Below are 23,514 nucleotides of genomic sequence, written 5' to 3' on the forward strand. Positions count from 1 at the left end.
TGGCTAACTGTTCTAATGGCACATTAAGAAACCATTTCAGGCCTTTTTCCCCCATTGGAATTTGCAGACTTTTATTTACATTTGAATTAAAATAATATAATATTAAAAATAATCACCCACTTCCCTATGTAGAATACCATTTTCTTCTGCCCAGAAACATTTAATTAAAGGAGGAAATAACTTTAGTAATTATTTTTGCACAGAATGACTCTAAAATTAATAGTCAATTGTAAGACTGTTTAAAAATTGGGAGGCTGACAATCAAAACAATCTTACATGCTTTATTTATGTGATGAAAAGGAGTGATCCTTTAATTCCCTCACACACATTAAACTGATTTCACAGACTTTCTGTACTGGTGTTTAACATAGTCAAGTGCTTGAGGTTATGTAAAATAAACAATCTTGAGATCTTATTGCAAATGTTTGCAATCTGTGATGTAAACTGATTTGTGAAGAAAAAACAGGATCCCATGTTGCTAAAGCCAAAAAGGCATTTTTCAGAAATCAAAATAGTTCCGAAACTTGAGCATTGCATTATACTAAAGTATTACCATCTGAGGATCTAAAAAGTTATAAATCTGGGAGAAACCTCAAAATAGATGTATATCAATTCAGCTCCAAGCAAAGGCCTCTTATCTTACTGGACCTCTTGTATCATAGGCTCCTTGATATTACTGATGTCTTGAATAATCTCTTTTAACTCAGTTTTCCCCTGTCAAGGATTTTGTAACTCGCGAAGGCTTTGCACGTTTCGGAAGATTGAGGGGGTGGGGATGGGAATCCTTTATTCATTATTTATTAGGATTATTGAGTTTGCGACCAAAAGAACGAGCATGTTGGACCTTAATTAAATTTAAAGTGAAGATTTCCTCGGACATCTCAGGATGGTTTGGTGAACTGGGAGGGTGGAGTTCTTTTTCACACACCTAGGCGCCTGCCCGAGAGTTTGGCCCCGGCGTTCCGGGAAAGCGAGCCCGGCACGAGCGTGTGCGGGAGCCTGGACCCGAAGGACAAGGCCTCACAGGCTCAGGGAAAGTGGCCTCTGCCCACCCCACCCCGAGAGTCTTTGGGGAGCGGACGCGGGAGGAGGCGAGGGCGCCGCCGCGAGCGCCCCTGGGGCGCTGGGCCCCCAGGCCGCGCCCGGCTCGAGTACCCGCGACTGGGCCAAGAAACTTTGACCTTTCTCGCCCGGCCTGGCTGCCTCTGTCGGCCCCTCTGCCTACGGCGCTCCCGCCCGGGCCCGGGCCCGACCCCTGCGGGGCTCCGCGCTTGACCCACTTAGCTCCTGCGGCCCGGACGCTTCAGGCCGACCTAGGCCTAGTCGCCGCGCCCCTGTCCCGACGCCGGGCGCCGCCGCCTGCCGGGCCCGGACGCACCGCTTCCTCTGACCTCGGGCTTCCCACGAGCTCCGCCGCCCGGGACGGGCTGGGCCGGGGACCGAAATGCCATCTCCCCTGCCCCAGATTTCGCTCCTATGACCTCCAGCCTCCCCCAGGGAGCCCGGGGAGGCGTCCGAACGCGCACTGGGGCTGGGTTAGGTCGGCGCTCGGACCCTGCCCGTACTGACCCCGGCTCCCGCGCCGGCCAGAGTTCGCCGGAGGCCAGTGGGCCGAGGAGGGCGGCGCGGCCGCTTCAGGGCGCATCACGCCCCCAGGCAGATGTTTATTATAAAAACTACAGAGACCCTCATCAACCGAGAGACCCACAAGACCTGCGCGCTGAAGACAGCCAAGTCCTGTTCAATCGTCTTTGAAAGTTAAAAGAAAGATATAAACCTATCGCAACGTCTAGGCTGCGGAACAGCTTTGAACTAGAGCTCAGACCCGGAAAAAGGCCAGGCGGGGACGGCGGGGAATACTGCTGCAGGATGCGGGGCTTTGTCGGGGGTCTCTGCGAGCCGTCCAGCCCGGGGCGGGGGGCACAGAAGACTTCCGGGACACCCTCAGTCTTCGCGGAGTGTCCCCGCATCCCAAGAGCCTGAGCGGGAAGGGACGGTCCTGTCTCAGACCTGGCCAGGGCCGGATCCCCACGGTCTCTACCCGCCCCCCACCCACACCCCCAAAACAGGCAGGCAGCACCTTTGGGCTTTAACTGGTGGGATTTTATTTTCCAGAAGAGAAGGGCCAAGATGTAGAGAGAGAAAGAGCTCCTCGGTATTCTGAGGACGGTTAAGACTGGGTTTTTCCTAAACACCGTCCTGGCTTACACCTTCTCAAATTAAGCAATGAAGAAGCTGCTTCAGCCAAAGCGCTAAACAAGAGAGGTAGGGGGGCCAACCTCCACCATGCCCCCCACCCCCACCCCGCGGCTCTTCGCCCGCTCCCAAGCCAGCACCTGTCCGGCTCCAGAGAGGGTCAGCGACCTGGGAGCGACTGTGGATGATGCCATACCAAACCCAGGAAGATTAGCACCGAGAGATGCGTCTTTCTGTCCTCCCAAAATGTCCCCAAATAAACTTCAAGGGCGAAAGTATAGCAAAATGAAGAACGAGAGTCCGTTTGAGGGAAAGAGGTTATTCTATCCTATGTTACTTTACTTATTATCTGTTTCTTTATCGGTTTGGTATAATCGGTTTCTATCCTAGGTGGATAAAAAGGCGGGGACGGTGGAAGACGCACTCAGCGTTAGCGAGAGCCACAGTCACAGTCACCCTTATTACAGCCCCTTGAATGGGGTACGTAAGAGCAGAGCCACGGGCTTTTCCAAGTTGGCATATTAGAGAGATAGGTAGAAGGTACACATACATCAAAAAGGAAGAGGGAAAGACTATCCCGGATATTTTAATAGTAACAGGAACAAAGATGACGCAAACCCCATCAAATGAAACAATACTATTTTCATTCAATTGATCGCAAAGTGTCTTCAATTAATAACTTGGCACTTATTTAAAAGGTTTAACAGAGTTGAAGCCGAAACATTTTGTACTGACAACACGTCATGAGATAACATCTTTTGTTTAAAATAACTTAATACACTAGAAAAAATATGGCAAATATAAATAATTTTGTTTTCATGGAGAACAAATAGTTACAAAGCTCAACCACATACCAAAGTTCAGTTAGAAGAGCTTTTCCTCTTTCTTGTAAATTAGAAAAAAAAAAAAAAACAACTAAGGAGGCTTGCTAGCGAATTGGGATACAGATTGCTTAGTCCAGGGTATCCCAGTTTAAATAGCTACATGAATTGAAACAGCCAAAAAAAAGATTACTTGAAAAGATACACCTTTGTGAGATAAAATGCAAATGTTGAAAGTCAACCATCAATTCACACATTATAGCCAAAATAAAACTTTGTTCATGTATATCAACATATTTTATACAAACCTAGTGCCTGTACCTAGCTGGGTGTCGTTTAAGGTGAATTTGACAGGATAGAGAGGGGGAAATAAAGCACAGTCCTCAAATAGGACTTGAGGAAACCAGCAAGAGGGAATACAAGAAAAGGGGCGTGGCGGGAATTAACATTGCACGCCTACTAAGTGTCAAGCACCATGCGAGGCGCTGTACCTCCATTATTTCATTTGGTCGTCTTTTCTTTTTCCTTTCCCCATATTTTCTGCCTGCCTCTGTCTTCTTGGGACAGAGTGTAAATGTTTTCCCTTTCCGACTTTTTTCTTTACCCAGGATCAGAGACAGGGCAAAAAATATATGGAGATATATATCAATTTTCAGACGCTTTTGGTATTGTTTTTCACACTAAAGATGAAAATGGAGTGAGTACACGTGATTAAAGTGGAAAGGGGGGGAGACACCATCAATGGAATACAAATAACATGCAAACCAGAATTTAGTGTCAGCAGTCCGGACAGTTCTGCCATAATAATTTCTCAGAGAAATTGTCTGTGGCATATTTTTTGTATTAATATTCTTTTTTCTCTCCTTGTTTTTACACTGTCTTCCCTCTTCTTGCTCTTCCAATACAGGTGGGTTTAAACTCAAAGCATCTGATTCAACGTAAAAGGAGGCCCGCCTCTCTTATCAAATTTCTCATATTAACGTGAACTTCGCAGAAAAAAGGTCAGTTTCAAAACCTGTGAACTTCCCAGCTGCGCACTTTTTTCATCTTAGTTTTTTAAATAAGTATACCTCTTCCTTCTGTTTTGCCTTCTTAGCCCATTAAAAAAAAAACCCATACATTTAAGTTGGGAACCTCCCCCCCTCCCCGCCCCCATTCTCTCGAGATTCGTCCGGGTTATTTTTCCATATTTTTAAATGTATAAAATACTTTAATAACTCCTTGTCGCTCTCCGATTTCAGCTTCTGCCAAATAGCAATAAGAAATAAGTTCCCTTTCTCTTTTTCTCTCTGGTTTGTCTTTTCTATTTTTTTAAATGTTTTTGCTCATTTTTTATTGTTAACAAGATTTTATTTCCTATGCAAGAGTCCACCGTCGCAGCCTTCTCGTGAGTCACACTCCTCGGTTCCGGCACTCCCTTGTCCAGTCTCTCTCCAGATTTCCCCAAACCCGCTCCTACAAAACCGAATTCTAGGGCCTCGGGTAGGAAAGCGGGCAGGAGCCACTGAGCTGGTGCGCCTCGTGGGATCCCGGGTCCCGCGTGGAGTCCGGCCCTCCAAGTCCGGATGCGAAAGGGGATGAGGAGCTCAAAGAGGCAGGCTCCGGAGGTCGGAAGAGGGTAACAGAGAAGCAGCGGGGCGCAGAGAGCGTGCAGGCTGAGCGCCGCGCGGGGGGCGCGACATTGGCGCTGGCGTTGGTGTCACAGACCCAGGGCGGCCGCGTGCTTTTTGGCTTTCAGTCTGAGATCGGCGATGCTGGAATTCTTGCTGGTGGTCTTAGCGGCGGCGGCAGCTGCCACAACCGAGGCGGCGGAGGCCGAGTCCGCGGCCAGCGTAGCAAGCGGCAGTCCGAAGGGCGGCGCTGGGAACATCATATATGGCGCGTGCGCGGCCAGGTGTGGATGCAGGTGGTGGTGCGCGTGCGCCACAGCGCTGTCCAGCTGCAGCTGCGCCTGAACCTGAAAGGACAAGGGCGTCACGTTGCAATGACTATCCTAGGGTGACAACAGAATAGAAACAGAGCATTAACGGCGTCCAGCTTGGCTGGGGGAAGATTGGGTCGGGATAGGGGATGGGGAGGGGGCGTTTGGCTGCACATTTTGTTCCGAGAGTGACCTTCTCAGCCTGTTGCTGAATCTGGAGTGTCACGCGGATACTCCAGTGCTCCCTGGACCCACTCAGCCTGGGCTTATTTCCCTGGATCCCCGGGGACCCCCGTATGCAGGAATGTGGCTGCTCCCTCAGGAGCCGGGCTGAAATGGTATATTGGAAAGACTGGGGGTGAGGGCCATTACCCTCATCTTCTGCTGCTACTCTACATCTCTTACCCCAATCCTAAAACACCGAAGTACAAGCAAACTACAAAACTTTTTCATGTCACTTAGGGAAGTCATTGTATCTTCACAATTGGCACAACTGTGAGTCAGTACTTCTAAACTTCACTGACACAGAATTAACTGGAGATCTTGTTAAAATGCAGATTATGATTCATAAGGTCTAGGTTGGAGCCTGAGATTCTGAATTTCTAACAATCTCCCAGATGGTGCTGCTGCTGGCCCAAGATCACTTTCTGAGCATAAGAATCACCTTTTAAGGGCCCCCATCCCTCTTTCTCCTGTTACTCTCTTGTTTCAAAAGCCCAGCATCAGGATGCCAGAGTCCCCGTGGCACCATGAGAGCTAAGATCTCCCTAACACTAACTCTCAATACAAGGGCACACCCAGGTGTCTCCCCAGTCCAGGGCTCTGGCGACTGAGAGCTAATTCGTGACAACATAGTCATGCCAAGCAGGGGGCCTGGCTGGCTGAGGATGGGGTAGGTCAGTTGCTGGCTGGGAAAGGATTTTGCCCCTAGGCTTGAAGAGCAGGGAGTTCAGAGCACTGAGATTTCCTAGGATTAAATCATTGCTGTAGGCTGCTCTTTTAAAATGTACTCTTAAAGGTTTCTTTATGGCTAAGAAAGGGATTGCAGAGGCAGGGTGGCTTTAGGAAGACCAAGACTTCCCTCTCTACCAGAGCTAAAACTTTGTTTTCAGAGATAGCTCTTAAAAAAACAAGTCTGAGTTAGGAGTACTTGTATTTATTTTTCTTCTGTCAGAGACATTTAATGTGACTAAGTGGTAGAAAATACCTAGGAAAATATTTAGAGGGTTGTCTTAGAAATACCTTAGGACTAACCTCTGTATTGGATTTGACAAAATCTTAATCTAAAGGCTTTTCCTTCCTTACCCCAAGTGCAATCTTTAGTGCATTTTTAAAGAACCAGTTACTGCCCTGAGGCCCCTGGAGGTTCCCATGAGGACAGCAGGGACTAAGCATTCAGGCTTTTGACACTGTATAGGTTTTTAAAGGGGAGTGGGTCCACTATATCATCTCAAAATCGATTCTCCAACTACACAGACACAGACATCTGGGCTCAGAGACGGGAATGTTCAACAGTTCAAGCAAACATGTTTTTACATTTAAAAACAGCTTGAAACTAGGCTGTACTTACCTGCTGAAATGGCATCCTTAAAGCACCTACATTGACATAGGGTGCGACTCTACAAGCTTCAAACTGGCTGGCGGCCCCTATGAGGACACCTGTAAAGAATAGGAAAACAAAACACAATAATCTAAGGTTAACATTTCTAGCATTGTTTTCCAGGGTTCCAAATGGTACAAGATAGAACTAATTTCTTTGGAATTGGACTGTTATCTTTCTAAACTGCTGGCATAATTAGAATAAATGTAATTGACTCCCAGAGTTTAGGACTCTCATTAACTGCCTTTGGAAAAGATTCTTAAATCAAGGACCACTGTCATCTCTGAGATTTTTCTTTCTGTCTTTGTAATAACAATTTTCTCCACCTCTCTTTTTACTTAAAATATAAAATATTCCTTGTATGAGAAGCATACCTTTATGGAGTTGATTTTCTTGTTTTCTACATTTAGCTCTTCGATTTTGAAACCAAACCTACAAGTTAGAGAGGAAAAATATAAAACCTAGATGTTACGACTCAAAAAATTTTTTTAAATTATGAGAGTACAAAGAGAAAAGAATAGTGTTTTAGGCAAGGATTGGGAGGCATAGCAAGCAATCTTTGAATTATACAAAAAGCCTCAATTTCCAAAGTTAAAAATGTAAATGAACTATAAAAGTAGAAAGATAAATTTTATAGACTTTTCCAGATAAATTGTTTCTTGAGAGATTGCTATTAGTCCTGGTTTTATCTTTTCACATAACAGAGTCCCCAAGCCCTAAAACTCTCCCTGATACCTGATACAAACGTCATAATGGATTTAGATGTTTGCCCAGTTAAGACCTGAGAAGAATGTGCTCATTAATAGCCTGTAATATTAATTAACTTCATCTTAAAGAAAAACCAAACACCAAAGCAAATAATGACTTTTGGAGGGGGGAGAGTTTTAAGGGTGGGGGAAAGGTAATTAGTGTCATAAAAGCCTCACTACAAAGAAGTTTAGAATTTCTCTGTTCCTCTGTGCAGCAGAGTGTAACACAGTAGCAGAATAATTGTCTGCTATTATCATGATAATCTAATTTGCTTCTATAGAAAAATCCACTGCTTGCAGCTAGAATGGTAGAGGAACATCTAGAAAATAGCTCTAAAACTTAAACAAATGTATGAAAAAAGCAAAGAACAACAATAAAGTTCAATTCTTAAGAGAAAAAAGGAAGAACATTCTGAAAAAGGGGAGAGGCGTATCAATCAAGTCACTCCTAGATACTATCTTTTCCTGGATGTTACCTTCTTAAATAAACTTGCCACCTTTTACAGACGGTATGACAGGTTTTTAAAAATTAAAATAGAGCTTGTTTTTATACTCCAGTTTGAATGATACAGCATATTGATTGATTCACAAATTAATGTTTTTAAAAACCCGTGAAAGTAAAATATTGCTTCAGAGCTTTTACTGGTATGTTTTTGAAGTCAAGTGTCATAGTCAATGTAAATCTTCAAAAATTCCCCTGCTATTTACTATAATAAAAGGGTGGATTTCATGCCAGGGTGGCATCCTTTGTGTAATTCACATGGCCTGAGGCTTCTTGCCTCTTTTTTCCCCTAGAAGAGTTGAAATTGAGATACTAATAATCATACTGTAATAATTATCATCATGTTTTTAAAGGGTTGCTGAGCCTCTAGAGATCTCAGTGCACAGAGCAAAGCAAGAGAGGCTTAAAAAGGAAGGCTCTGCTGACGCTGTGATGACCAAGGCAGCCTATTATTACTTTTCCCCTTCAACGTGACTGCTCTGTTTTTTTCCTGATCCTATTACAAGATTGGGGAAGCCCCATAAGAATTATGCATAGTTCGCTACAGATGGTGGTCTCTGCGCCCAGAGACCCGGGGAGTATCTGTTACAGTGATACTTTGTAACAGCTGCAGATGTTCGGCCTAAAACTGCTCCATGTGTTCAAACAAATAATGACCATCATTTTCTCCTATTTTATATGAGCGGAAATACAGTCTGAAACATTTAAATTTTTTCCCCACAAAGCTAGATGTATGCATATAATTTCCCCCTTTGCCCACTTTTGCTATTACATTCACCTCGACAATCAATAAAGAAAATCTCCACTCCTAACTTCACAGGCTCTTGCTGGGGGTCAGGCTTTGGAAATACCAATATTAAGATATGTGCGTTGTTTTAAAATTGAGTTTCTGTAGGTTCAGGTTCCTTTCCTTGGTTAAGCGAACAAAGAGTGGCCAAAATGCGTTTATTTCTCTGCTGTTTCACACATAGTTTCAGATCGACCGCTAACAGCAGACTGTAAATTTAGCACTTAACAGTTGCTAATTTTCTTTATAGTCTGTACTTCTATAAACCTAATTGGCATATCCGCTTGGCAAACCTAGACCCCGGAGCAGACCTTGAACGAAACCCAATCAGGCGAGCAAAATACTCGTTGTAACTTTTAAGGCATCCAGAGATAAAACGTTTTCTGTGGGATATTTTTTTAAGCCTTATAAAAGTAGGCCCATTAGGATTAAACCACATTAAAGCCAGCGCGAGGCGAGGGGGGAGTGGTTTATAGAAACTCTGGGAGCAAGCCCAGCACAGCTTTCTTCTGCTGGGAACATATGTTGGGATGGGAAAGGATGTGTGTGTGTGGGGGGGGGGGGGCGCTTAGGACCAAGATTTACTTTGGAAAATAAAATCTCTAATAAAGATACCCTTTCCTTCTCATCTTACACCAGACACTTGAACCCGCACCCTCAGCGTGTATCCCCAAGGAACCTCTCCTACCCCAGGCGTATTCCCTCTCTGCTCCCCGGGCCCTGGACCTCGCAGCTGGGTACCTGCACTCGGGCCTCCGACAGCCCCAGCCTCTGGCTCAGTTCCTCGCGCATGAAGGCATCTGGATAGTGGGTCTCGTCAAAAAGCCTCTCCAGCTCGTTGAGTTGTTCCAGGGTGAAATTGGTCCGACTTCGCCTCTGTTTGATTTTGGTCTGGCCTTCGTCCTCCATCCCTTTCGCATCCTCTTTGCGATCCTTCAGCTCCGGGGACACTGAAGGAAGCACCACGGACGGGGCCACACGTGCGTCCACGCACACACACCAACACGCGCGCGCGCGCACACACACACACATACATACACACGGATAAAAACAGCACAGCAAATCCTGTTACCAAATTTGTCTCAAATAAGAATAGAAAATTCTTCTTTCCCCCTTCCAGAATCTTGGTCCAAGTCCTCACACAGCCCAGAGGAAAAAGATTCTGGATTCGCGCAAAGGTCAAGTCTGGGTGGCCGCCCGGGCGCAAGATCGACATGCACCCACCCACCTCCTCCGCAACTGCGGCCTCAGCTCATCACCTCACTATCCCACGGTCCCCTGCCCTCCCCAGCACACACTAAATGCTTTCCAGTCACCCTCTCTGGCACTCACTCTGTCCCAAGCACTCACAAATATCAAAAGCGCCGCGCCGGGCCTCTCACCGAGCGCGGTCTGGGCAGAAGGGCGCGGCAAGGCCACCCACAGGCCTCTCACACCGGCCATTCCCAGAGGGCTGGCCTGTTCTCAGGCCAGCTCTCACCGCCGCTGGCTCTCTGCGTCCCGCAAACTTGCTGGTCTAATTTAGGAACAATTGGACCGAGGGGTAGCAGCGGGAGAACAAGACCCGGGTGCTGTGCGGCGCAGGGAGCCGCATCCCCAGGCGCCCCACGTTGCTCCAGGGCTCTAGCCAAACCCTGGGGGCGGCCTCGTGGGCAGCTAGGTAGTCCCCGTCCCTCCTGCCGGACCACGGTCGCAGGAGCACGGGCGCCCACGCCATGTTGGCGGCCTGAAGCGCTCGTCGCCCACGCCGGGCCAGAAGGCAAGAGGCGGAAAACCAGCCTTGGGTGACGCGCGAAACCGACCGCCGTCTCTGTTCTCTCCTCCCTTGTCCATGGAAACGCAGACCCGACCCTAAACGCTTAACCCACAGAGATCAACAGGTTCAAGCGGAACATTCGCGATCCTCCGTTTCTATTGGTTGCTCAAAGCCTTTTCATGCATCCAACAGCTAGGATGTTTAATAAAATATGCATTTTTCTGTTCTGGGTTTGCACACATCCGTTGCTACTTTCCTGTCCTCTTCCCTTTAAAAGCAGAAGCTCTGCTAGTGTGAGTATACACAGCAACCCGAGGGGTGTGTGAGTGTGTGTACATACATATTGTGTGTGTGTGTGTGTGTGTGTGTGTGTGTGTGTGTGTGTGTGTGTGTGTAGCCAAAGGGGACTATCAATGTAAGGTTCCCCTGGTACATTTATCCTCTGCGCCTAAGTCGGAGACTCGGGTTTTTAAGGTGTCAAAGCTGAGTTTGGATAGTCGAGGCTGTTCGCAGTTCTTCCCAGCGCAGGATACCAATCAGCCTGGGTGTTAAAAATCATTTCCTGGGAAGAGTTGGTCTGCAGAGAAATTAATACCTGCCCAGAGCTTGAAAATCAACAATCGCAGGAACTGCACGCGCCCAGGGTTCAGACCCTAACTTAGCTGTCAGGCGCGCTGGTGAACCCAGGGCCTGAAGCTGTGGGCTGACGGGGGGGAAGGCTACACTGAGCCCCCTGACAGTCCATCACTTTCCAAATTTAGGAGGACTTGGTGTTAGGACTGAGAAGGAAGAGTTGCTAGATCTCAGGCCAGCTGGGCATTCTAGCTAGCTACGGTGATCTTAAGTGTTGCCCGCATTTCTAGTTCTCCGAGTTCGTTTTGTGGACATTTTGTTCTTTCTTCAGAAAGGAAGTGGATCACATTATAATAAATATTAGGGGCAAATTTAACAGGAAAATATTTCCACTGATATTGTAGTGAAATTGAAATATGAAAACACACCCTTCAGATTCTGCCAAAGGGGTGAGAAGGCTTTGTCTATTACTAGTCATTCACACAGTGGATGCCCCTCAAAGTTTTGAAGCTTCAAAGAGAAACATGCCCAAATATCAAGTTGATTAATAGACTTAATATAACCTCTATTCCGTTCCCAAATTTCCACTTAATGGTCTAAACAGGAACAGACCGTGTTATAAACAACTTAATTGCTTGCTTAAATACGTGATTCTACGCATGCCACATATTTTCTTAATTGGAAAAATATGGCAGTACACCAGTTACTGCAGGCACCAAGTGCCAAATTAATTTTATTGTTGAACTCTTTTGAATTGGTACAGGACGCTCTACCATTTAGATAAAACCGTTTCCTAACTCCTTGCTGCATCAAAGGATTTTTCTTCTACAAAACCAGAGGACTGGATGATTTCAAACAGTAAATACCGAAAAACAACCCACCAAAAAGAAACCTAAATGCCTTGCCAGGGAGAAGCAGCGTAGCCTGGACCTTAGCTTGCCTTGGATTCGTTCTGCCTTCATAGCTCAAAGAGAATGGGAAGTTTTGGCTCCTAAGATCCAAAGATTCCGGGTCTTTGTGGAGTTCAAGGGATCCTGGCGGTCCCAAACCCTGGGGCGACCTGAGGGTGAAGCTTTTCTCTCTCCCTCTCTCCCCTTCTCTCTCAGGCCTAGGGAAAAAGCTCCCGCAAACTCGGCGCTAGACGCTAGCCTTAATCAGCCGCCTGGTCCAGCACCCTCTCCTGTAGCCCGCTCCGCGAACTTCCACGTCCGCCTGCGGGCCACTCCGGCTGCCGGCCCACGGTCCGGCTGGTGAAAAATGCATTTCCGTGGAATGGGAGCATCTGGGAAGGGCGCGCACAAACCCCACACGCTCTCATCCCACCTCCCCACCACACACATACTAGGACCCCACCCACGACCATGCACACCGCCGGTCACCTACCCCTCTACTATCACTCCAGCTTCCAAAGCTGGGGTCTAGGGCCCTTTCTGCGTCCCGCCCCTCCTCCCCGCTGGGCCTCAGGGTCCTCTCCCGCCCTAGAGGAGTCAGGAAGGCGGGAAGGGGAACCGCGGCCGGGGGTCAGGCCGTTACCCTCCGTAAGCCGCGGGCTGCCCGGCTCTCTGCTTCTCTCGGCAGCGCCCATGTCCAGCTCCCGGCCGGGAGAGCGCCCTCCTCCAGCTCCTCCGCCTGCTCCTCCTCCTCCTGCACCTCCTCCGCCTCCTCCGCCTCCGCCTCCTCCTCCTCCGCCGCCGCCTCCGCCGGCCGCCCGGACTGCCGGGCTGCTGCGGTCGTCGCGGCCCGACTCCGCGCAGCCGGTGGGCTCCTTGGCCCCGCGCAGCGGCCCGCTCTCCAGCACCTCCCGGTACGTGATCGCCTCCTTCTTCTCCTTCACTTTCTGGTCAAAAGACTTGGAGACGAACGCCGTAAGTTCTTCCATCGCCGCCGCCGCCCGTCAGCCCCGCGCTCAACCTTTCCCAGCCGAGCCCTGCTCTTTTTTTCCTTCTTCTTTTTTTACTGCTCCAGCCCCCCCAATAATAACACATCAATGGGACAGGAGGTGGGGGAGGAGAGGAAGGAAGAGGAAGAAGAAAAAGAGGAGAAGAAAGAAGAAAGGAGAAGTAGAAGGAGAAAAAAGAAGTAAGAAGAGGAGGAGGAGGAGGAAGAGGAGGAGGGGGAGGAGGAGGAAGAGGAGGAGAAGGAGGAGAAGAGGAGGGGCGGGAGCCGCCGGAGGGAAATGGGAACTGATGCTTCCCTGCCGGAGCGCGCTTGTTCAATGTTAAGATCTTTGACAATTCTTCCTGCGGAGAGTTCAGATCTGATAGCGACGCTGCGCTTGAAGTCTCACTATTTATACTTCCTAAAGGCGGCCCCTTGTTCTGAGTAAATTACCTCCCCTTGCAACTCGGAGTGAGCCCCCTTCCCGGGTAGCAGCAGTTGCGCCACTACCTGGGGGTTGGGGGGGGAGAGAAAGAGAGAGAGAGAGAGAGAGAGATTGAGAGAGAGAGATTGAGATTGATTGAGGCTGGAGTCCCGGCGGGCTGAGGCTGGAGTGGGAGGGCAGCGCAGGGGGACCAGAGGGGGCGGGGAGAGAAGGCCGGTCCCTGGCCATTTGGGTTTTCAGATAGCCTCAGTCGCCTGTGCTCTTGGTCATTAATCCAGGATTGACAAGAATCCCTAATTAATTTAATTAGGCGTGGATTTTGCGTTGGTGTCACGACTTAGTTAAACACTGGGGAGCTGGATGGACTCCGCGGGGTGGGACCAAAAGGAAACTGACAAGTGCGCAGCTCCTGGAGTCCAGTCGGGTATCCAGACACTGCATCCGACCCTACAGCTTTGCCCCGCGTCAGGGTGCCGCGCGATTGCTGGATTTCGCCTTGCTGCCACTGGTCCCTGCCCGGCATCAGCCCCACAGCAGTTAACAGGCCCCGCACCCTACTCCCGCATCCTGACCCCGCATCCCAATCCTGCATCTTCGCCCCTTCTCCCCTGCGTCCCCTGTTCTCTCCCCCAACTCGGCCCCCGCCGTAGCTCCTCCATCCGGCATCATCCTGGCTTCACATCCCGGTTCAGAGCTAGGGTTCTCTGCAGCTTCTACGGCTCGCGCAGCTCCTTTTAGGAGCTTCCCGGCCCGCAGCCAGGATGAGCCCAGGTCTTCACCGAGCTCCTCGCCCCAGTCCGTTTAATTCACTCCACTGTTCGCATCCTGGAGTTCAAGCCGACTCCTCTATGAGCAGACCCCGCTGGAAGGGGCCAGTCGATTTAACACGTTTCCCGAGCAGCTGTCCCCTGACAGATCTCATTTTAAAATGTTTCCTTAGCGCCTGGTCTAGGGCAGCTCCACTTCTCTTCCTCTCTGAGGTCTCAGGACTCTCACCCTTCTTCCAGGAAACTCCCTGCACCCGGACTCCTCTACGATCAACCCACAGGAGCTTTTCTTTAGCACCCTGAGAAACATCCTAGTTGATTTCTTAATTTTGAAAAACAAGAGATTATCCCTCTTCGAGTTTGAAGAAAAATCGACGTTAAGTTTGTGTCCTAATTTTATTTATTGTGGCTGTTCAAAGGGATTCTCGCGGGGAGTAAAAAAGACTTTCTCTCTCTCTCTCCCTCCACCCCCCCCCACACTCACACACACAATTTAAAATTCTATTTCTGGACTATTTTAATCTAACGGATTGTTATATGGAAAGAACCCTTATATTCCTGAGTCATTAGTCTGTATTGTGCAGGACCGGGCTTGCTGTGAGAAGTGTGGCTATGCAAATATATACTCATAAAAGAATACTTAAATACGGGAAGTTATATTTACTTGAGTGTATAAAGAAATATACCTCTTTAAGTGTGGATTTGGGAACATTTTTGAGCACTCTGAATATTAACGAAGGCTTTCCGAATGTTAAAGGTAACTTGTTCATTATCCTGGATCTAACACTCTTAGTAAAAATAAAAGCAATTACAGAACATTAATATGTAGAATCTTCCACTCATTGGTTAAGGCATCAAAACAAAGTTAGATAATTTAAGAAGTTCCATCAAAATAACCTGAAACACTTGTAATAAGAGAACACAATAGTAACTTGATATATTAGTGGTTTCTCAAATATATGTAAATAGAGGCTATATATAACTTTCTGTTATACTACAGTACACCTCAGATTGAAATGTTCACATTTGGTGAATTTAAGGATGGAAATTATGCTTTTTAGAAATGTTGCTTTGCCTTTTGTTCTCTTGTACTCTGAAGTTATCTTCTTAAAGTTATCTTCATAAAACATTTCATTTTTTGCTACATTTAGGAGAGCTAAGATCTTTAAGTTTTCAATAGCAGTAGATTATAGGTATTAATGAATTATATGAGTACTTGCTTTGGTTTTATTACACCACAAAAGAGACTCAAATACTCAAACTTTCCGAAGTTATAGGAACTTAGAAACAACCATGATTTCACTATATGTAACCACTGTAATTCTGATGTTATCAGAGGGGAATAATCATAAAACTTTAGTCCTTTACGAAAATCCGTTTTCGAGATTATTTAGCAGAATGAATGGATATGGTGCTCAAAGAGCTCTCCAACTGAGGTGTTAAATACATATTCACAATCAGCCCCCAAATAACCAGTATTAGAAGTCTGATAAAGGATCAGGAATCCCATCAGCTATTTCTTTGCTCTTTCAAGTACATGACTTTTAGGTCTGAACTCATATTTAACCTGATGAGCTTGAGGGAAAAATAACCCCTTTAAAGATAATAAGGGAAGTCTCGGACACAATTGTTGTGTAACTCAAACCAGTAAGTTTTCTCATGATCTCAGCTTATTAGCTCACTGTATATTTAGGTATAGAAGTGTTGCTATCAGATGGAACTATGAGAAATCCTTAGTGTCTGACCACGGACTCCCACTTGCCTAAGTTTAATTTTAAAAATCTAAGGTTTTAAAAACATGTACTAATAAATGCTCACAAAGTTCTAACAATGTTGTTTCATTAAACAGCAAATATTTTCCAGAGACAGGACATTTGAAAATACAGTTTTGGTAAAAAGCATTAAGGGTAAAGCTCAGCTGACAGCCTGAGGACAGAGTCCAATAAAATTCTATACCCCAAGGGTTCCCCCAGCTCTTGAATTGTTTAAAATTGATTTGTTTAAAATAAACATGTAGTGTTGTAGTTAAGTTTTAAAAAGGTTTCTCAAAACTGTCTAATTAAGGTACAATTATTTAGGAAAAAATATATTGTGGAGGTGATTTTCACCATGTAAAATGTCTGCAGAAAACTGTAGTTTGGTTATCTAGCAGTTGTGAATGAGTTGGTTCTCAGTCACCCATACCAATCCCAACGTTTTATTTACCTCCTTAGCTTTGCTTACTTATAGTAAATAAGGAAAAATTAATTTTCATGCAAGAAAAAATAAGTAATGCACTACGAGTTACAGAAAACGTGGAATCTCTTTAATTTCTATTAATTGAAATAAAAAACTCTATAAGTTTGATTTTTCTTTCAGAAGAAACCTATCCCCATCTTGGCAGCTTTCTCCTATTCCTCTCTCAACCAGTTACTTTAATCTGAGAAACTAATTTGTACCCAACCTTAGTGCCTTTCACCTTCAGGGCAGAAGAAACACCGAATTTTAATGCATTTTTGCAAATAAATCATTACAATTTAATCACACACGACTCTATACAGACGCAATCCCATGATTTATTATTGTTGGGCGAGTTTCCCCCTCCTCCAGCATGAGCTAACCAATTTTGCTATGTGTGGGTGTCTTAAACATAACTTCCTACAAGGCAGATTTGTTTGCTGATTATATGTGACGATAACGAAGATTACTAAGGGAATAACATCCTCCAGTCCCACCTTTATTGCTTTTCGGGAACAAGAAAATCAAATTAAACAAGCACGCAAAACAAACGCCAAACAAAAAATTGGCAGCGTGACAATCCACTCCTTCGGCATTCCAATCGCCTGGCAGCCTCCATCGATGCACTCGATAGCTCGGCTGCCGCTGCCTGGCACTGGAACCAGGAAGGCGCTGAGCTTAAACTGTAGCAAGTTCGGTGGACACTGGCGGCGCGCTGATCTGAAGAAGCATTTTGAGATTTTCGGCGCTAGCACGTCATCTGGAGGTGTAAGCCCGAAGGTCCGGACCCAGGTGATTCCCGCGTCCAGGGCCTGGGGGGCGGCACGCGTGACTGCGGGGCTCCGAGGCCCTGCTCGGGCGTGAGGCTGCGCAGGGCCTGGCACAGTCTGTGGCAGGGAGTCGGCGGACGGGTGGGCGGTGGCCCTGCTGCGTGCGGAGCGGCCCTTTGCGCATGCGCCCCGCATCTGGCGGGTCTGGACCTTCTGGGTCAAGGCCGAGGGTTGTAGGATGGTGGGCGGCCGCATGCCTCACGCTTGGCCCTCTGCCTTGAGGTGGTATGGGAGAGTTAGGCGATTCCTCACCCCGCCCCCAGTCCCTTGTAATCCATCACAGCTTTTGGGTTTCTTGGCTCATCTGACAATGTAAGCCAGGCGCTTCCCCACTGGCTTTAGATAGGGTGGAGCAAGAGGGAGGCTGCATCCCGGTGCGCTCTGTCCTGCTCGCTCTGCTTTTTCTATCTTAAGACCCACCGCGCCTTCTGGCTCCGCCCGACCCTTCTTTTCCCGGCTCACACTGGCTTGCTGAGAGGAGAGACAGTGCGTGGTGAAACAGACATTCCCGTCTTGAAATATAATTATATTCGCCTTAAATAGTCTATATATTCCCTTGAATTCTGGACTCGTGGCCATGTGACCAAAAACATATGACTGTTTACTTTTGTGAGAGGCTATAAGGAACCATAACGCGTATTGCTTGACTTTATGATAATCTTATTAAATCTCTCTTAGAGTTTGTTTCTAAATGCACAGTGGAAACCACCCCCCCATTCTTTGTTTTTTTGGATTTTCAGAATTAGCAGTAACCCAATTGTGTTTCAGCTAACTAGGTAGTAGGTAGTTAAATAAATTCAAATGTTTTGTCACAAAAAAGTATTCGAATTGTCATCTTTGAACCTAAATGTAAAAACTCTAAGTAAAGGAGAATATGCAGAGTTCTCAGGTTTAAGGATTGGAGCAGATGTGACAGGTGCAACCTTGTGGGGAAACCAGATATTCTTTGAGGGCTTCTCTAGTCTTAAGAGTCTATACGGATTCACTTGCTTTGCAGGTAAAGATTTCTTGCTAAGTGATAGCACTTTATTTCTGTATGTTGTTCAATAAGAGGGCTAAAAATGTCTGAAACTGAAAAAGACAAAGGCAGCTGACACCTTTCTATTAATAGGCCCTACAAACTCAGCCAATCTCAGCATACAGAGTTGTGTTTGCTATGAATTGGAAAACTTCTGTAATAGAGTTGTTACATAGGTGTATTTTCTGCTTTCATTTTCAAACTATTGGGGAGAAATTCCTGATTGACAATGTTTTTTTAAGAAAGACATACTAGCCTGCAAATTTTTTGTTGTGATGGGAGGAGTGTTTTGACAGAATTCTTCATCTCTTTTGAGTTGTGCTTGTTATGCTCAAATTTTACTTTTGTTCTTTTACTGTTTTTGCATAGTTCTGTACTTGTTTGTGGATTTCTTTATATGATAGTGTTCACCCCGTTTTTACTTCATCTCTTTGAGTTGGATTTCCCATTGAAATGACTGTTCTTTTTACTTTTTTTTGGGCCTTGTATCCAGCATCAAAAAGATTATAGTTTGATATACCAATGAATGATTAGTGGGCAAATAATTATAAACTGTTACATCCTCTAGGAACCTTTGTTCTCTCAAACTGATTGCTTATTTTCTGAAAATGATACTATCTGCTTCTTGTACCTTATTAATGACTGGACAAAGGAAATACTTGTGTATGCTTATGAGTTCTCCTTTCTTGAATGACCATATCTTGGCTTCACATCATCAATCACCTACCTGAGCTTTACAATAAGATGTTTTTTGTAAATTAATTACCTACCATGGCATCAATTCTGTAGTGGGAGCAGTTGGGTAAGATTTGCAACCATTTGGCTACAACCAGGAATAACTAGAGGGAGAACTGAAAACCAAGTGGTGTAGGAGTTCTTTCCCTGTGTTGTCTCTTCCGCTTACAGGTAGATTGAAAATTGTTAGCTTGTGGGACTCCTAAAAGTCTGTGCTCAGGCTGGGCACAGTGGCTCGTGCCTGTGATCCCAGCATTTTGGGAGGTTGAGGTGGGATGATTGCTTGAGGCTAGGAGTTCAAGACCATCCTTAGCAACATAGCAATAGCCTATCTCTAAAAGAATAATTAGTGGGGCATGGTGGGGTGCACCTGTAGTGCCAGCTACTCAGGAGGCTGAAGCAAGAGAATCATACCCAGGAGTTTGAGCTTGAATTTTATCATTGGCAACAAATACTGTCAGTTTTTCCTTGAAGTGAAAAGCTCCCTTTATTGAATTTTGAGGAAAGATCTGCCAAATACTTAAGCCTGCATAATCATATTTTGTCAGTTCTTTAAAGTAAAAATAGTGTTTTATAATAAAAGCTGCTATTTTAACTTGCAATTCAGTTGCACAAATGCTTTTTCTTGAGATAACTGTTATTCTTTGATATATGGCGGGAATTATGTATATTTCCCCTTTCATAATATAGCATACTACAAAGAAGTGTTGAAATGTAATAAAATTAATGTGTTTTTTTTTTTTTTTTGAGACAGGATCTTGCTCTGTCACTTGGGCTAGAGTACAGTGGCATCGTCATAGCTCACTGCAGCCACAAACTCCTGGGCTCAAGAGACCCTCCTGCCTGAGCCTCCTGAGTAGCTGGGACTACAGGTGTACCCCACCATGCCTGGTTCATTTTTCTATTTTTTGTAGAAACGCGGTCTTGCTCTTGTTCAGGCTAGTCTTGAACTCCTGGCCTCAAGTAATCCTCCTGCCTCGGCTTCCCAGAGTGCTAGGATTACAGGCATGAGCTACTGCACCTGGCCGGAAATTACTGATTTTTACAACTTTATCAAAGACATTCTTTTTTTTTTTTTTTTTTGAGACAGAGTCTCGCTCTGCCAGGGCTAGAGTGCCGTGGCATCAGCCTAACTCACAACAACCTCAAACTCCTGGGTTTAAGCAATCGTCCTGCCTCAGCCTCCCAAGTAGCTAGGACCACAGGCATGCTCCACCATGCCGAGCTAATTTTTTCTATATATATTTTTAGTTGGCCAGATAATTTCTTTCTATTTTTATTAGAGACGGGGTCTCACTCTTGCTTGGGCTGGTCTCAAACTCCTGAGCTCAAACGATCCTCCCACCTCGGCCTCCCAGAGTGCTAGGATTACAGGCGTGAGCCACCACGCCTGGCCAAGGACATTCTTAATTGAAATTGCCTTTAAAAAAAACAAAACTCTGACTATGTGGCAGTGAAGAATGCAGTGTCTTCCAGTAAATTTTGATGCCTCTGCCTTGATTAGTGCTAAAGGGCCAGCAGTTTTGTCCATCATTACTTTTACACCATCAATGCAAAAGTCAACATAGTGAAAAAGGTAAATAATGTTTTAGTATTTTAATGAAAATAGTTTTTGACCTCTTAGATCTCCAGAAAGGGTCATAGACCCCCAAGGGTCTACAGGACTCATTTTGAGAATTGCTGGTACACTAGAATGTAAGCTCCAGGAGGGCAAGGATTTTTGTTTCTTTTACTGATGTATCCCTTATACCTAGTTCTGCTATCAGGCTGGATCTAACCCTATCTTCAGGGTTAGATCACTTACATTTTGAATCTGGGTCTTTGTTGGCTTATTCTCTTCTTTTGGTGGGGCACACTTCCTGTAAAAGGGGGAATGTGAGGTATAATTTTGAGACCTTGCATGTCTGAAAATGTCTTTTTTCTTTTTTTTTTTTGAGATCGAGTCTCACTCTTGCCTGGGCATCAGCTTAGCTTACAGCAACCTCACACTCCTGGGCTCAAGTGATCCTTCTGCCTCAGCCTCCTGAATAGCTGGGACACCATGCCCAGCTAATTTTTTCTATATATTTTTAGTTGTCCAGCTAATTTCTTTCTATTTTGAGTAGAAGCGGGGTCTCGCTCTTGCTCAGGCTGCTCTCAAACTCCTGAGCTCAAATGATCCACCTGCCTCGGCCTCCCGGAGTGCTAGGATCATAGGCATGAGCCACCACTTCTGGCCAGTGTCTTTTTTTCTAATCTCATACTAGAGCAATGATGTGGCTGGATGTAGATTCTAGGATGAAAACCATTTTCTCTCAGAATTTTGAAGGTGAGTCTCCATTGTTTTCTGTGTTATGAAAACCCCTATGCTTTTAATTGTTTCCCCTATCTTTTTTCTCTTTAGAAATTTCTAGGATCTTCTCTATGTTCCTGGTGTATGATTTTTTTTTTTTTATGAGATTTTTTTTTTTATGGTATAAATCTTTTAAAAAAATTCGTTGTCCTGGGGACTTAGGGCAATTCATTTCTTTCAATTCTGGAAATACTTTTGATTCATTTTTTTGGATAATTTTCCTTCATCTCTTTTCCTCTATTCTTTTTTAATGGAATGCATATCAATTGGATATTGGACGTCCTGGATTGATCCGTTTTTACCTATTTTTTTAAATCTTTGTCTCTTTTTCTTTCAACTCTGTGTGAAGCCTTTAACCTTCTTTTCCAAACTTTACTGTGTTTTACAAAAATTGTTTATCATTTGTTTAAATTTCAAGCTCTCTCTCCTATTCTCTGAATGTTCCTCCTCTTCTTGTTTGCTGGATTATCTTGTTTGAGGACATTAACTGTGATTTTTGTTCTTGAAGTTTTTTTTCCGTACGTTCTTGGTTTACTGTGAGTTGGTTTTTTTTCTTTCTGTTTTGGCTTCTGTCTTTTATGATGAAGGCTTTCATCACATGTTTAGTTATCTTTTGTTGTTTATTCAGCAAAAATATAACAGAAAAAAGTTAACAGAGAAAAGTTTGCTGTGTTTAAAGTTTGAGCTTGTCAACTGGTGGGCTTTATTATAAGGTGATTAGGTGGGAGCCGGGCCGTTTCTTGGAAGGCCCCTCAACTACTTATGTATCTTTTCTTAGGTACTGTTCACTTTTTGCAGAAATTCATGACTCCACTAATTTCCTTTCTACGACATACACTGACTTCAGAATTCTTGCATCTAAGCGTGAAGAGGGCTATGGATTGTAGACTTTTATTTCATCTCTTTAACTTTTATTTTGGCATCTCTTTGCCCTTTTTTTACTATGTCCTTGGACTTGGTGGCTTCTTTGATTCATTTTTTTCCCTCCCAAAGTAAATCTCCTCTGTTGTTGGGATTGGGGAATAGTAATCACCTGGCTGGATAGAATGGGGGAGGGAACCAGGGAAACTAACCACTTCTACAGAAATTCAGTCAATTGCCCTGTTATTAATAGTTTCATGCCTCCTTGTACCTGCTCTGGTATCTTGTGTCTCAAATTCCTGATCCTTTCTAATTTTTTGTTATGTGAATTGGCTTTTTTTTGGTTGGAATTCTCTGCAATTGCTTGGTATTACTTTTTCTTAGCTCTAAATCATCCATGTGTTTTCCATTTGCTAAAAATTTGTTGACATATCTTGTCTACTGTTCCTGTTGTTTTTTCTTTTAGTCTTATCCTTGTGAATTTATATTTTTTATTTCTTTAATATTATTTTAGTGTTTTTTAAACAAGATATAACAAGGTAATAAAAACTCAATTTAAATGGTCATTTGTGGGTAAAGAAAATTCTTCAGTTCTTAAAGGTGAAAACAAGAAAGGAAGAAAAAGCAAGGAAATAAGAGAACTTAGATTATCATTATCACTCAATTGTGTACATAGTTGTTTATTTTTTATCTTTTTATTTCTTTGAGGCAGGGCCTCTGTTGCTGGGGCTAGAGTGCAGTGGCATCATCATAGCTCACTGTAACCTCAAAACTCCTGGCCTCAAGTGATCCTTCTGCCTTAGCCTCCTGAGTAGCTGGGACTACAGTGACTATAGGTACCAGGCCTGGCTATTTTTTTTTTTTTTTTTTGTGGAGATAGGGGTCTTGCAATGTTGCTGAGGTTGGTCTGAAACTCCTGGTCTCAAGCGATTATCCTGACTCTGCCTTCTAAAGTGCTAGGCATGAGACACTGTACCCAGCCTGTGTACATATTCATTAATGGACATATATAAAATATACACATACATATACATGGATATGTGGATATATTTATACACATGTATATATATATAATGGGTATAAAATATATACATGTTTTAATATATATGTATGTACATAAATACTTTAAATATGTAAGTATGCATATATATAGAGATAGTGTATATATATACTTTCATAATCATAGTAATTTAAAACCGGAGAGGATTATGGTGATTTTTTATTCATTGCAGTTTCATTTTTCAATGAGGAAATTGGCTTAGATATGTCAGTGATTTGCTTAGTGTTTCAGAACAAAGTCTTCCCATTGTTTTGTTAAGGTGTAAAATGTTACACTTGAATAACTTGGAGGTTCAGAGCTACATTTAAAAGTCTTTAATTCTGGCTCTAGGTAGATAGCTTAAAGTTTCGAATTGAGTCTTAACAAAAATTTTTCAACTGGTATCAGCACTGGAATCAAGGAGGGACTGGCTCACCTAATGATTCTGAAAGCAAAGTAGTAATTTAACATATTAATTTGTGTATGC

The 23,514-nt window shown here is 44.6% G+C and overlaps 2 protein-coding genes across 4 annotated transcripts in view; one reads left to right on the top strand and one right to left on the bottom strand.

Annotated features, from left to right (window-relative positions):
- Positions 1-2,818: 2,818 nt before the first annotated feature.
- Positions 2,819-12,958, bottom strand: SHOX2 (short stature homeobox 2). Of its 3 annotated transcripts, XM_045556397.1 has the most exons (6): positions 12,439-12,958; positions 11,787-11,861; positions 9,318-9,526; positions 6,913-6,970; positions 6,509-6,597; positions 2,819-5,010 (listed from the first exon to the last, which is right to left on the bottom strand). In XM_045556397.1, exons 1-6 carry the CDS (start codon positions 12,782-12,784, stop codon positions 4,717-4,719), a joined length of 1,071 nt encoding a protein of 356 aa, XP_045412353.1. In that variant the 5' UTR covers positions 12,785-12,958; the 3' UTR covers positions 2,819-4,716. The 3 variants fall into 3 exon arrangements, with proteins under 3 accessions (XP_045412353.1, XP_045412371.1, XP_045412362.1); XM_045556415.1 differs by lacking the exon at positions 11,787-11,861 and having other exon boundaries at positions 2,819-4,974; XM_045556406.1 differs by lacking the exon at positions 11,787-11,861.
- Positions 12,959-16,833: 3,875 nt separating this feature from the next.
- The window catches only part of RSRC1 (arginine and serine rich coiled-coil 1), a 399,121-nt gene continuing 392,440 nt past the window's right edge, over positions 16,834-23,514 (top strand). The window contains exon 1 of the mRNA XM_045562125.1: positions 16,834-17,004. Coding sequence (XP_045418081.1) covers positions 16,834-17,004 — 171 coding nt within the window. The remainder of the gene's footprint in view (positions 17,005-23,514) is intronic.

The sequence above is a fragment of the Lemur catta genome, chromosome 1, assembly GCF_020740605.2.
Source record: "Lemur catta isolate mLemCat1 chromosome 1, mLemCat1.pri, whole genome shotgun sequence".
Lineage (NCBI taxonomy): Eukaryota > Metazoa > Chordata > Mammalia > Primates > Lemuridae > Lemur > Lemur catta.

Excerpts from the sequence above, each read along its gene's own strand:
- SHOX2 (XM_045556397.1), bottom strand. The coding sequence starts at position 12,784 with ATGGAAGAACTTACGGCGTTCGTCTCCAAGTCTTTTGACCAGAAAGTG. Across the intron at positions 9,527-11,786 it reads GGCATTTAGGTTTCTTTTTG|TGTCCCCGGAGCTGAAGGAT; the intron begins GTGGGTTGTTTT and ends TGCTTCCTTCAG. Across the intron at positions 6,598-6,912 it reads AGAAAATCAACTCCATAAAG|GTGTCCTCATAGGGGCCGCC; the intron begins GTATGCTTCTCA and ends TATTCTTTACAG.